Raw genomic sequence first — 15,462 nt, 5'->3', positions numbered from 1 at the left:
CCTCCACCTTCCTCCCCTCTGGAAACCATCGCTCTCTGTATCTGTAAGTCTGTTTACGTTTTCTAGTTTTTGTTTTTGTTTTGTTTTGTTTTCGTCTGCACAGATTATGGGATCTCAGTTCCCAACCAGGAATTTAACCTGGGCCATAGCAGTGAAAGCCCAGAATCCTAAGCACTAGGGTAGCAGAGAACTCCCTCTGTTTCCGTTTTGTTTCATCTTTTAGATTCCACATATAAGTGAGCTCATATCATATTTGTCTTTCTCTGACTTATTTCACCTAGCAAACCATCAGCAAAATGAAAGGACAAGATATGGAATGGGAGAAAATTATTGTAAATGATATATCTGACAAGGGGGTTATATGCAAATTATTAAAAAATTACATAATTCAATATGAAAAGAAAAATGAACAGATTAAAAATTTGAAACATGTATAATATCATATAAGAAACGAATTGCCAATCTAGGTTCGATGCAGGATACGGGATGCTTGAGGCTGGTGCCCTAGGATAACCCAGAGGGATGGTGTGGGGAGGGGGGGGGGGGTGGTTCAGGAATGGCGGATTCATGTTGATGTATGGCAAAACCGAAGTATTGTAAAGTAAAAAAAAAAATTTTTTTTAAATGGGCACAGAACCTGAATGGACATTTCTCTAAAGGACATACAAAAGGCCAATAGACACATGAAAAGATGCTCAACATCACTAATCATCAAGGAAATGCAAATTTAAACTACAACGTGATATTATCTCATACCTGTTAGAATGGCTATTATCCAAAAGACAAGAAGTAACATGTTGGCAAGGATGTGGAAAAAAGGGAATCCTGATGCACCTGCTGGTGGTAATGTAAACTGGTGCAGCCACTATGGAAAACAGTTGCTCAGAAATTCAAAAATAGAACTGGCATAACATCAAGCAACCCCACTGCTGATAATTTAACTGAAGAACACAACAACACTAACTTTAAAAGATATATGCACCCTATATTCACTGCGGCATTATTTACATTAACCAAAATGTGGAAACAACCTAGATGTCCATCAACAGACGAATGGAAAAAGAAGATACACACACACACACACACACACACACACACAGAGATTACTCAGCCTTTAAAAAGAATGAAATTGACAGAAAACAGCAAAATTCTGTAAAGCAATTATCCTTCATTAAAAAATAAATTAATTTAAAAAATGAAATTGTGCCATTTGTCACAACATGGATAAATTTATACTGTATTTTAAAAGCCAAATGCATAAGTTATAACTAAAAATCTGTACTAATGGACATGATGTATAAAGATCTAATTTGTGACAATAACATAAAGAGGGAAATTGAGCGTTAAGGGCAGACTTTTACTCTTGAAACTAAGCTCATATTAATTCAAACTTGGGTGTCACGTAATTAAGACATGGTACACTGGGCTTCCCTGGTAGCTTAGGCAGTAAAGACTCCGCCTGAAATGCAGGAGACCTGGGTTCAATCCTTGGGTCGCGAAGATTCCCTGCAGAAGGGAACTGCAATCCACTCCAGTATTCTTGCCTGGAGAATACTGGACATGGACAGAGGAGCCTGGTGTGCTACAGTCCATAGGGTCCCAAACAGTCGGACATGGTTGAGCGACTAACACACACACTAGAGACAACTGCCAAATTGTTTTGTACATTGACTGCAACTTTTTACATTTCCACCAGTAGGTTCAAGGGTTCCAAACTTTTTACATCCTTGCCAACACTATTACCCATTTTTTTTTAAAGAATTATAGCCATCCAGTGGGTGTGAAATGGTATCATTGTGGTTTTGATTTGCAGTTCTCTAACGATGTTGGGCATATTTTCATGTGTTTATTGGACATTTACATATCTTCTTTGAAAACATGTCTAATCAAATCCTTTGCAATTTTAATTGCTTTTTATTTGTCTTTATTGGGTGGCAAGAGTTCATTATATATTCTGGATACCAGTTCCATATCATATATATGATTTGCAAATATTTTCTCCTATCCTATGAGTTGTCTTTTTAATTTATCAATGGCATCATTTGAAGCATGTTGCTAATTTTAAAGCCAAACTGAGTAAGTTTCATGGTTTTGCTCTGAGAAATGTTTAAGGAAAATACTTCTTATTCATTATATTATTCATCAAATCCTGTTATTGATGTAGTGGAGTCAACACTTAAGTTACTCAAGATATCCATGTCACTGGTTTATTAAATCATTGTAACTCTTAGGATATTCTGGTAGATTGAGCTCTGGGGACAAAGATGCCAGAACAAAACTATTTCAGGGAAGTTTGATTAACCAAAAATGATTTTTTGCTTCAATTACAATAGAAACTTATCTGTATATGCTTTAAGTTATGACTGGTTAAAAAAAAAAAAAGCTGATATGTTACAGTCCCTATAATAAAAAGGCTGACTTCATTTTTTTGACTACTTGATAGGTTTTAAGCCATACCCCTCCCTCTCCTCTGCTCCACATATGAATAAGTTGATATCTTCCCCCTCTCTCCCACATCTGGGCTAGCTGATCAGAAAGCCAAGGTGCTCCCTCCTTAGGCACTGTCAAAAGTTCAAACCATCTGCAGGACCCTCAATCTGAACCCATCTCTTAGCTACCATAAAACCCAAAGGTCAACTTCTTGTCCTATTCTCCTAAGCCATTTTCAGACCTGTCTGGGAGCTATCCTGCTCTGCCCAGAAAGCCTCATTACTGAGTAATAACTTTTTATACTGTCTTGGTGTGTATATATGTGTGACATTATCAATACAGGCATCTGAACAAAATCTGGAGTGATAATGTATTTCATCTCTGAGGGGTGGCCACAACAGTCCCCAAAAAGAAAATATTTTTTTCCTATACAATGGAGCCATGTTTCTTGCAGAATGAAGAGAGAGAGGGAATTAACTGTGTTGTTCATCTAGGCTATCTTTGGAAATTTTAAGATTGTATTTTGAAACTTTACTACATATATAATGACATTAATGGATTTATGTAAATCGTAAAACTTCCTACCACTGTTCTTGGTATACCAGAAAAATCACATTACTTTAACAGGAATCTCAAATGAAAAAGGTACAACCTTTGAGTCATTTCCTTTGGTTTTTCATCCACTTGCGATTTATATACCAAGGGATGGCAGCCGCAGAAGTTTTTGGTTTTCATATCAGACTGGTTTTGACTCAGAAGAAATTATCTGTTATGAAGACTGAAGGATGAGAGTGTGCCTCTTCTCTAAAAGGTTTTTTGTGCTTGATCACTGGTTCTCTGAGGGATGAACTGTTAGTTGTGGACCAGGATTTCTCACCTAAGGTGTTTCAGAGAACCTGAAGACCCCTGTAGGTTGAATGCAGGTCACTAGTGGCATATAACGCAGACAATGGAAAAATCCTGAAGGATATTGTGCCTTGAAAGCCTTGCTAGGGAATCTGGTGATATGTAGATGGATTTCCTCTGAAAGTTCCTCTTTTAAAATTAAGGGCACAGCAAAGGGTCAGTAGATGCTCATGATCCAGTTGTGTTGTAGGAGGAGTTCGGCTTTTACTTAATGACAGGGAAGAGGAGAAATCTACACTGGGTTTTACCCCCAGCCGGCAACACACTGAGAGAAGTAATATCTGGATCAGCCCTGATACTACATGGGTTTGCTTGAATTATTTTTCCAGGAAAGGAGATGAAACAAGAGATGAGCAATGAACCATTTGGAAACTGATTCTGCCTTCCATAATTCCCAACCAAGGAGAAACCCATCAGCTTCTTGCTCTGATACACCTACACACCCAACACTCACCCTTCTCTTTAGCTGATGGAAAATTCTACAATCAACTGTTTTAAGTGTGTGCTCCATAGGGCATTTAAGACACAGAATACTTTCAAAGGGTCTGGTCCAACAGTTCTGTGAAAATCCCCAGCTCTGAAGGCAGCACCCACAGATGGAACTCCAGGCTATGGGAGTTCTGTGGATTAAAAACAAGTTATAAAGAACTTCAAATATCATCTACTATATGTTGCAAAAAGCTGGCCTGCATTTTTTCACCCTTAATGCACATCTGTGGCTGTCCTTCATTTCAACTCCTAGACACACAGAAGATAGATTCAGATTTGACCTTAATAGAAATGAAAGATAATTGTGGAAACTAGGGGGGCATGACATCTTGTAGAGATTTTTCAGTTTAAGCCTTCCCCTCAAACACATAAAAAGTAAGGACAGAGAGAAGATTCAATAGGAAGATCAGTATTTGTACACTGCATTTTCCAATGCTGGCAGTTAAGGAAAGAGGATGATAACAGCAAAGGAGATAGAAGGTAGGAGAGGCAAAGGGGATCCCAGATCCCAATCTAAACTCTGGCATTCTATGCCGCAAACTCTTAACCAGAACCTAGGTTCTGTTAGGTATAAACAGGAGGAGCTGAGGTAGTATAGACAACATGGCTTCAGCTCTGTAAACTGTACAAATAAATAAGTAGTGGGATTAGGGGAATTAATTTCTTCCTAACCACACACTCCTAAAGGACTTTGGTACCCTGTGGCTGTCTCATAGAGCTGAGCTCAGATCAAAAGGGATCAGCACAAACAGGGCACTGTCACCAAGCATAGGTGTAAATCACCAAGTCCAAAGCACTGGGCAGCAAATAAAAGCAAATATGAGAGCAATCATAAAGATGGGGCAAATGAGATTATCCATGAAGCAATTTCTGTGGTTAGACCTTAGAAAGGCACTCCCCTGAGACCCAGGAATACAGGGGAGGGAGCCTCAGATGAAGCAGTAAACTTGGTACCCCAAGGCTGGGCACCTGGATGTTGAGGACACAAGGAGACTAGGTCCTTTTAGAACCACACTACCATGGCTTTGCTAGTTGGGGATGAGAACCAGGAATTTTCTTCCAGGTTAAATATCTTCCTGATGAGACATCATATGTGAAAGGCTAAGCACAAGTTCTGAGACTCAGACTGGAACGAAAGCATCTGTGTTCCTTTACTCCTAAAGTCTACGTCTTCACCTCTTTTCCCAGATCTGCCCAGATGTCAGCTAGTAGCACAGTCCTGTCTTCTTGTGTAGAGTGATTCTCCTTCTTGAACATGTTGAAACTAAAGGATCTGTCAACATAAACTTATTGATTGTACCCTGCTACAGACACAGACAGTGCTCTTTATAATCCTGTTATTTGTGCTTTATCCCTCTGACTAGACTTCAACCGAAGAACTAGGACAATGTTTTCACCAGTTTTAGCATGCAACTTTATTCACATGTAATTGAAATATTAAATGAATACACTTATGTTAATATAAAGCACAGAAGTATAACTTACTCAGGATGAATAGGTTCATTATCAGGTCATATTGCAAAAATACTAAAAATATCTGAACTTATATAGCACAATGAAAACCAACAAACATTCAAGCTCTCAAGTTCATCTGGTATCCATAAAATTGGCTCCTTCAATCAGCACAGATAGCATAAATACTGAACTTATAAGTTGCATTGGTTTCATATTACAATACCAAAGAAACTGCTAAAGGTTTTGTGAGAACATATAGCTATTCAGAGTTTGAGTATTAATCTTATAACTTTATCTCTCACTTCAGGATCACTGTGCTCTGCTAGGTCTTGTAGTTTCTGACCAAACTCTTTTGCTTCCTGAAATATGGAAATAAGTTCATATTTAGTGAACTCTTCCTTGGTAAATAGCTTCACCTTCTTTTTAAATTGGAAATTTATATTCTCAAATATTTCAATGATATTAAGAATATTGGCCTTTGACTCATTTTTGTTAAAGGGTGCAACCAATGATGACAACACTTTGGCACTGATTAGTTCTCTTGTATTGGCTTGATTTTTAGACAAGTGCAAACACACTTTTAAAACATAAAACTTGGTTTTAACACTTCCCTTGTTTAACAAAGTGAGGAAATCTGGAATGTAATTGACAATTATATGGTGGTACTCAAAGTTTACACTCAGCTGCACTAATAATTTTAGTCCATCCAGCTGCACGGTGGAGTTCAAAGGATAAGAGATTATGTCCCTACACACTTGATTTATGTACAACTCTCTTTGTGGTTCTCCAGAAGACTCAGCGTTGTCATCCACCATATTTAAAGTTCTAGGGTGTTCTTTAACATTGGGATTATTGACCAAGTTTTCAATCATAACAGTAATACCTACATCATGAATTATATCTTGGGTAAATGGATAAGCAGGACTGATACCCATTACCATCGTAGCTATTTCATGAATGAAAGGATCTGTAGTTAACTTAAGTAGGGCAACAAGTTTATCAAACTCTTTAGGCTCTAAAGTAAAAACATATGATTTGCAGCGACAGGTTTTTGGATTGGGCCTATACTTTTCCCTATACTTAACCTGATTTTTGAGCTCAGCTAAAGTCTGAAAGTAAGGCCCATTCCACGGTGGGATCTTGGTCAGAGGTCGAATCCCTAGAGGAGTTTCAATTAAGGTATCAACCAGAGTCCAATTCCCTCCTGGAGGTAAGGATGGCTCCCCTCCATCTACCGGAACTAGGACACAAAACCTGGCCCTTGACCATGCTTTTGCTTTTTGCTTTATAGTAAGTTCAGGTTTGGGTATAGGCTTGGGCATTTCCTGGATCTTAGCTGGAGGCTTATACACTTGAAATGGGTTGTCTTCTTCAGGCCAGAACCAAGATCCTACACTAGGCTCTTCTCCAGTCCAAAACCAAGAACAGACATTTTCTTCATCCTCATCACTGAACTGAGTTCCAGTACCAGCTCTGTCCCCAGCCTTCAACTTGACGCTGGCCTCACTCCTTCTCTGGGACATGGACCCAGTGCTGTCTTTGGAACCGATACTGGCTTCACTTCTAGCACCAGCCTTCACTTTACACTGGGTGACAGCACTGAGCTTGGACATAGGCATGGCCTTTGATTTGGTTTGGGACACTACACTAGGTTCTGTCAGGGAGGTTGCCTTGGTCTCAGCCATGACTCTAGTCTTAGCCTTAGATTCCATCTTGCTTACTTGCCTTGTCATAGCCATGGCCTCAGTGTAGGTCACTGTGTCCTGGCCGCTGCTCCACCCCCAGCCTTGGCCTGGGTCACCAGTCCCGTTTTCAATTATGCCTCAGCCACTGCCTTGGCTTGGATCTTAGCCTTGGCTTTAGTGTTGGCAGGGCCACGGATGCCAGCTTTCAGGCCAGCCCCAGGCCCTCCTCTGCCCTTGCCTCAGCACCGAAGTCAATCACGATCCAAGTTACAGGCAAGGCCAAGTTATATATCCCCACCCCTGTCTCAGCCTTGACTGAAGGTCTCTCCCAGGTTGGTGTTTTCATACAAAGTCCAGTTGTCACTCAGCCCCCTTTCGAACTACAGGCTCTGCCAGTGATATAAACAATGCGCAGAGGAAGCTCACTCAGGGAAGGGAAGGATGGCTGTGTGCCTGAGCACAGCCCTGTGGAGGGTGGTGGTCTTCAGCCACTCCAAGGCCACCAGATCTGCCACTGAAGTTGGACCTAGGAGTGGAGGGAGGAAATGGGGCTTTGAGTCTTTTTCTAACTTTTTTCCATGTTGATTAGCACAACATGGAAACAGAAAAGTATGGAAATTCAGTGCTAAGTGTAAAAGGCAGATAGTTAGCAAACTCTTCCTCCATTTCATGTTCCCTACTATTGCAGGTAAAATCAATCTTTCTTCCAGACACAAAACAGGAGCACAGAGAGTGGAAAAGCTGGATGGGAGTGAGAGAGGCTGAAGAATCCCTAGGCTGACTCTTTACCTCTGCTTCACCCAGGCAGATCTCCACTACTTCATCCTACAGGTCTACTGAGGAAGTCTCCACACACACAAGCCTTCCCTGATCTGCAGTCATCTCCTCCTCCTTTCCTTGTTTCCAGTGATGACAAGACTCACAGCAGACCTAAAGGCAGATCTATGGACAAATAAACAGGAGGATATGCAAACTGATCTCCTGGCAGACTGACTTTGGTCCCTGGTCCCTACATTTGTAGTTTGTCTAGTGTTTCCCTCCTTCTTGTCCCTTTCCCCCATGGCCCTGCTTCATTCAGTACCACTTCTCCTCCCTGTTTCCCATCATATTCCTCTTCAGAGACTACCCTAACATTTTCCTGTTTCAGAAATGGGCTAGGAAAACCAAGTGGGAAGTAACAAAAGCAGGTATTACCCTTCTATACCTCTAAAGCTTAGGAAGGCTTCCACCTAAATTGGCAGAAGACCAAACAGGTTAGTAAACTGGCAAAACAGAAGAGACAGGTAATTCCCTAGTCTCAATCACTCTACCCTCCCACCAATCTAAACAGATACAGGGAACATTTCTCTTCCTCTTTATTTCCAAGCTTCAAGCTGGGTTCCCGTTTACAAGTCTTCACAACAACTGAGAGGTCCGCAAACCTAAAGACAGATCTACACACAAAGACTCACAAGGGCAGAGATAAATAAATAAATACAGACACAGAAGACAATGGAGATTGTAGTCCTTGTAGATTCAGCACCTAGGACACTGATCCTTTCTGGATACAAGTACCTGATTGCCAAAAATTTCTCTTTCTTCCTCTCCTCCCCCAAGCCCCAAGCTCCTCTGCTCCAATCTGTCTGACAATTCCCCTGCAGAGACAATTCAAAAATCGCTGCAAGACTGTGCTGCTGGTAGTAAGGATGGAATGCTCAAACCATTGAAACTGCTCTGGAAATCAATGGAAAGTATTATTTTCATGTTCTTATGTGTCCTTCTTCTCCCCAAAGCCTATCATTTTCTTCAACACTATAGGAAAAGGCAGGATGGTTTGGAAAGCCGGCAGAAAGGAGATGCCGCGTTACCCCTAGATCCCTTCCTGCTCTAGTCCTGGCCACCTACCACACCGAAGCACTGCCCTCTCTACAGAGGTTATGCCAATTTTCTTCTTCTTACTCCTCCTTTTGAGGTTCACTGCCCCCTACAGATCATGTTTACAGAAACATGGAGAACCACAAACGTAGAAACAGACCTACACAAATAAACGCATGATACACACTCAATGACCCAGTGAAAAGACAGGGGGAGAGACTTGGGTTATTAATACTCAGCCTAGTAACCAGGACAGGAGACTCTCTTCTAATCCAGGACCAAACATTTAGAACCTCTTTTTACACTCTCCCTTCCCAGGGCTCTCCAGACAACTGCTCTCACGGACAGCAAGAGCCCCTCCTCCTATTACTGTAATACGCCATTCCTCCGCTAGAGGCCGCTACTACACTCCTTTCCCTCCCCAAACATGGTGGCAGGGTGCAGTGTCTGGAAGTCAAGCTAGCAAGAAGTAGATCATTCATTTATCATTGTATGCCACGCAAATGACCACTGTCCCTCTTTCCCTCTCACCAACCCCGTGTGCCCCAGGACCAAGTCACATCGCCCACGTTCACCTCTGACACCCGTATCCACACTCCCAAGCAGTGCCCGCCTCTTCATTGACCTGCTCCGCTTGGATGAGAAGTAGCTTTCTCATTTCCTTGCTTCGAAGGGGTGCAGACACCTAGGAAAGAGGGACAGACAGTCAGATGAGTTCAAGGACACGAGACAATGGCGCCGACGGTTTGGAGACGGGCCCGGCACCTGGGACTCAGGACGAGATACCTACTTTATCAGATGAAGGACCGCAATTGGCATACGATTGTCACTTTTTGGTATTTCCTTCTTCTTGTGCCGAGGACACCTCAGGGAGCCGCTCCTAGTAACTCTTTAACAGCCACCATTTCCTCCACAGACTTTGTCTCGTCTCATCCCAAGAAACAACACAGACAACCAGAGCTGCCAAAGGGGAGTTGAAGGGGATCCGGCTTGACGGAAGCGGAGTGATACCACGCTTTGCATATTGTCGCTACTTCCTCTTCCGGCGAGCCCGGTCCCGCCCTCCCTGGCTGTTTCGGCTGCTGGAGTGGGCGGTGGCGGGGTTTGGATTTGGAGAAACCCCCGCTGGTCGGTGAAAAGCCGACTAAACGAAAGGATCTGGTATTAGTTCCTTTCTCTTAGCTCCCCTACCGCAAACCTACAGTCTTTTCCCCTAAACTGAAATGTGTACGGGTTTTGGGACGTGGCGTCAGTGAATCAGCTCTGACTTGATGAGGCAGACAGATACCAAAATGTAGTTTTTACACATTCCGCTCTCCGAAGTCCGAGGTCTGCAGCTATGGGTGGGTTTAGGGGTCTGGGTAAAGGTCGGGAAAGAGGCTCAGGACCGACAGGCTCAAGACTGACACAGGAAGGTAAATTCTCGTCTATTCTGAAACTATGCGTCCCTTCCATGAGAGAAGCCCTTCGATGAAAGTTCAGTTCAGTCGCTCAGTCGTGTCCGACCCTTTGCGACCCCCTGAACCGCAGCATGCCAGGTTGCCCATCACCAACACCCGGAGCCGACCCAAACCCATGTCCATTGAATCGGTGATGCCATCCAACCATCTTATCCTCTGTCGTCCCCTTCTCCTGCCCTCAATCCTTCCCAGCATCAGTAAATATCAGTAAGTATTAGTCCTCAGAAGGCAATGGCAACCCACTCCAGTGTTCTTGCCTGGAGAATCCCAGGGACGGCAGAGCCTGGTAGGCTGCAGTCTGTGGGGTCGCACAGAGTCGGACACGACTGAAGCGACTTAGCAGCAGCAGCAGCAAGTATTAGTCTCTCAGTCGTGCCCATCTCTTTGTGACCCCATTGGGCTGCAGCCCACTAGGCTGCACTGTCCATGAGATTTTCCAGGCAAGAATACTAGAGTGGTTTGCCATTTCCTTCTCCAGGGGATCTTCCCAACCCAGGGTTTGAACCCAGGTCTCCTGCACTGCAGGCAGATTCTTTACTGACTGAGCTACAAGAGAAGCCTCAAATGAGTCAGCTCTTCGAATCAGGTGGCCAAATTATTGGAGTTTCAGCTTCAACATCAGTCCTTCCAATGAACACTCAGGACTGATCTCCTTTAGGATAGACTGGTTGGATCTCCTTGCAGTCCAAGGGACTCTCAAGAGTCTTCTCCAACACCACAGTTCAAAAGCAGCAATTCTTTGGTGCTCAGCTTTCTTTATAGTCCAACTCTCACATCCATACATGACTACTGGAAAAACCATAGCCTTGACTAGACAGACCTTTGTTGACAAAGTAATGTCTCTGCTTTTTAATATGCTGTCTAGGCTGGTCATAACTTTCCTTCCAAGGAGCAGGCGTCTTTTAATTTCATGGCTGCAGTCACCATCTGCAGTGATTTTGGAGCCCCCCAAAATAAAGTCTCACAGTATTTCCACTGTTTCCCCATCAACTTCCCATGAAGTGATGGGACCAGATGCCATGATCTTCGTTTTCTGAATGTTGAGCTTTAAGCCAACTTTTTCACTCTCCTCTTTCACTTTCATCAAGAGACTTTTGAGTTCCTCTTCACTTTCTGCCATAAGGGTGATGTCATCTGCATATCGGAGGTTATTGATATTTCTCCTGGCAATCTTGATTCCAGCTTGTGCTTCCTCCAGTCCAGCATTTCTCATGATGTACTCTGCATATAAGTGAAATAAGCAGGGTGACGATATACAGCCTTGACGTACTCCTTTTCCTGTTTGGAACCAGTCTGTTGTTCCATGTCCAGTTCTAACTGTTGCTTCCTGACCTGAATACAGGTTTCTCAAGCCCCTCCAAACTGTCCTTCCCAGCAATCCATTTGCCCAATGAATGGGTTGGGGAGTCTGGAAATCTGCTCTGGTCAGATGTACTGATTAATGTCAAACACCTTGGTCTTGTTCTTCTCTAAGTCTCTGGCCCTTATTGCCTACTTTATTTTTTGCACAGAAATAGTTGAGGATAAGGTGGATTGAGAATACAGGGAAAGCACAGATGTATGGAGAGAAGCATATTAATACCATACTAGGCAGGTGTGTACATATGCCATTCTTGTGCCCTGCCTCCCCTCTGAATGCCCACAATATTTTCTACACCTAAATATGCAAGGGCCTGATTATGGGTATGTGGAAAACAATTCTGTACTCATAGAAGAGGATGAGTACTCAGATATCTTTGTGCCCTTAAATACCTCCCTCCCCCAACACACACACTCCCATACCCCCACCACAGGGTTTCCTTATTTATCACCTAAAATGGAATATGAAATGGAAGAGAGTTAAGAAAGCAGCACTGAATAAGAATGGGTTAAATGCCAAACTATCTTGTTGTGGGCCCCTCTTTATGCCTCACCACCATATTGTTGTTCAGTTGCTCAGTCCTGTCAGAATCTTTGCAACCACATGAACTTCAGGACCTCCAGGCTTCCCTGTCCTTCGCCATCTCCTGGAGTTTGCTTAAACTCGTGTCTATTGACTTGATGATGATGCTATCCAGCCATCTCATTCTCTGTTGCTCCCTACTTCTCCTGCCCCTCAATCTTTCCCAACATCAGGGTCTTTTCCAATGAGTTGGCTCACATCAAGAGGCCAAAGTATTGGAGCTTCAGCTTCAGCATAAGTCCTCCCAATGAATATTCAGGATTGATTTCCTTTACGATTGACTCGTTTTATTTCCTTGCTGTCCAAAGGACTCTCAAGAGTCTTCTCCAGCATCACAGTGCGAAAGCCTCAATTCTTCAGCTCTCCGCTTTCTTTATGGTCCAGCTCTTAACGGCCATACATGACTACTAGAAAAACCATAGCTTTGACTATATGGACTTTTGTCAGCAAAGTGATGTCTCTGCTTTTTAATACACTGTCTAGGTTTGTCATAGCTTTCCTTCCAGGGAGCAAGAGTCTTGATTTCATGGCTGCTGTCACCATCTGCACTGATTTTGGAGCCCAAGAAAATAAAGTCTGTCACTGTTTCCGTTTTTTCCCATCTATTTGCAATGAAATGATAAGACCGGATGCTGTAATCTTCATTTTTTGAATGTTGAGTTTTAAGCCAGCTTTTTCACTTTCCTCTTTCACCCTCATCAAGAGGCTCTTGGTTCCCCTTTGCTTTCTGCCATTAGGGTGGTGTCATCTGCGTATCTGAAGTTACCGATATTTCTCCTGTCAGTCTTGATTCCAGCTTGAACTTCATCCAGCCCATCATTTCTCATGATGTACTCTGCATATAAGTTAAATAAGCAGGGTGACAATATACAGCCTTGACATAGTCCTTTCCCAGTTTTGAACCAGTCTGTTGTTTCATGTTTGGTTCTAACTGTTACTTCATGTTTGGTTCTAACTGTTACTTCTTGTCATACAGGTTTGTTAGGAGACATGTAAGGTTGTCTGGTATTCCCATCTCTTTAAGAATTTTTCAGTTTGTTGTGGTCCACACAATCAGACTTCAGTGTAGTCAATGAAGCAGAAGTAGATGTTTTTGTGGAATTACCTTGCTTTTTTGATGCTCCAACGGATGTTGGCGATTTGATCTCTGATTCCTCTGCCTTTTCTAAACCAGCTTGAATATCTGGATGTTCTCTGTTCACGTACTGTTGAAGACTAGCTTGAAGGATTTTGAGCATTACCTTGCTAGCATGTGAATGAGTGAAATTGTGAGGTAGTTTGAACATTCTTTGGCATTGTCCTTCTCTGGGATTGGAATGAAAACTGACCTTTTCCAGTCCTGTGGCCACTGCTGAGTTTTCCAAATTTGCTGGCATATTGAGTGCAGCACTTTAACAGCATCCTCTTTTCGGATTTGAAATAGCTCAGCTGGAATTCAATCATCTCCACTAGCTTTGTTTGTAGTAATGCTTCCTGATGCCCACTTGACTTCACACTCCAGGATGTCTGGCTGTAGGTGAGTGATCACACCGTCCTGGTTATCCAGATGATTAAGACCTTTTTTGTACAGTTCTTTTGTGTATTCTTGACACCTTTCTTAATCTCTTTTGCTTCTGTTAGCAAAAGATACCATTTCTGTCCTTTATTGTTCTCATCTTTGCATGCAATGTTCCCTTGGTATCTCTAATTTTCTTTCTTTTTTTTTAAGTTTTATTTTTACTTTATTTTACTTTACAATACTGTATTGGTTTTGCCATACATTGACATGAATCCACCACGGGTGTACATGTGATCCCAAACATGAACCCCCCTCCCACCTCCCTCCCCACAACATCCCTCTGGGTCGTCCCCGTGCACCAGCCCCAAGCATGCTGTATCCTGCATCGGACATAGACTGGTGATTCGATTCTTACATGATAGTATACATGTTTCAATGCCATTCTCCCAATAATTTTCTTGAAGAGATTTCTCGTCTTACCCATTCTCTTTTTTTCCCCCTATTTCTTTGCATTGTTCTGTTAAGACTTTCTTATCTCTCCTTGCTTCTTGGAACTCTGCATTCAGATGCTTATATCGTTCCTTTTCTCCTTTGCCTTTAACTTCTCTTCTTTTCTTGGATGTTTTTAAGGCCTTCTTACACCAACCTAAATATCAACAACATCCAAATCAGAGTGGCGGAAACGCTGGTGTTTATTATATTTAATGCCTGGGACATTGTAGGTACTCAGTGAATGTCATTTGTTGAATGAGCTTGTTTTTCTGTTTTGCAAGTTCACCCAACAAACATACAAAACTCTCAAGTTTGCACCTCATGCTACAAGAGCATAAAAAATAAATGAAGAGATGTGGAAGAAATGCTTGAGGAGAGAGTGATTGGCGATCTATGTAGACCTCTAGCACAATACAAGAGCCATATAGAAAATACGGAGTACAAGCTGAAGATATAGTCCTATCTCCATTTTACCTTAACATTCTAAGGTTCTGAGTGAATATACAGAAAATCACCTTGAAGACCGAGTTATTCCAAGTAACTACCAGATCCTCACTTTTCTCCCCAACATAGACACTGGGTGGTGCTGCTGTCCAAAAATTCTGCTCTATCCTGGACTTACTACTTCAATCTAAAGATGGGTGTTTGAGCAACTACTGTGGATCAAGCAAAATGATCAGGATTGGAGAAAATCAAAATGAAGAGCCTCAGCAGTTTCTCTGATTACCCTAAACTGACTGTTACCATGTTCACTGGCTGAAAATCAGAAAATATAACTTATATAGGAGCCCACCACTGTCACAGAAATGCTCAGCTGAGAGAGTGAATGACCCCAAACTGCCCACCCTCTTCATGAACGTCCCTCCTTCATGACCTTGAAGAATTAAAACAGACAACACTGAACATTGCTTCCAAATCACTGTTTGGTTGTCACAATGTATAGCTCCTATGGCTATAAAAAGTAGGGAGTACCTGATTAAGGCTCCTTCAGCCTGGATCTCGGAGCTTCAGACAGATACAAAGCTAACTGGGTAAGATGTATCTACTTACTGTAAAGGCCCCTACTGTCATGGAGGAGTGAGCATACTTAGTAGGAAGGGAAGTGGACCCTCAGTATGGACGTAGTGGGAGAAACGGGGGAAGTAGGCCAGCCATCAATCCCTGGAGGAATCAGGTGAGTTTGAATGGGGCCTAGCGAGGCAAATCTTCTATGACCTTATTAAACCCTGATAGCTCAGTTGGTAGAGAATC

At 42.5% G+C, this 15,462-nt stretch overlaps 1 protein-coding gene across 7 annotated transcripts in view; it reads right to left on the bottom strand.

The window, feature by feature from the left end:
* Window positions 1-9,866, bottom strand: part of ARMCX5 (armadillo repeat containing X-linked 5) — a 43,411-nt gene extending 33,545 nt beyond the window's left edge. For 2 of the 7 annotated variants that reach the window (XR_011446248.1, XR_011446249.1), the window contains exons 1-2: window positions 9,610-9,857; window positions 9,395-9,504 (exon numbers count right to left, since the gene is read on the bottom strand). Coding sequence is in view for 3 of the 7 variants with exons in the window: in XM_070291106.1 (XP_070147207.1) it covers window positions 5,544-7,019 (1,476 nt within the window). In the remaining 4 variants the exon portion in view is untranslated. Of the gene's footprint in view, window positions 1-5,215; window positions 7,492-7,754; window positions 7,908-9,394; window positions 9,505-9,609 lie in introns of those variants that run through there. The other 5 variants (XR_011446251.1, XR_011446250.1, XM_070291106.1 and 2 more) reach the window with 4 other exon arrangements.
* Window positions 9,867-15,462: the final 5,596 nt, after the last annotated feature.

Source organism: Ovis canadensis, chromosome X (assembly GCF_042477335.2).
Source record: "Ovis canadensis isolate MfBH-ARS-UI-01 breed Bighorn chromosome X, ARS-UI_OviCan_v2, whole genome shotgun sequence".
NCBI classification, from domain to species: Eukaryota; Metazoa; Chordata; class Mammalia; order Artiodactyla; family Bovidae; genus Ovis; species Ovis canadensis.
Note: the sequence above shows the minus strand (reverse complement) of the source record. Positions and strands in the feature narration are given on the sequence as shown.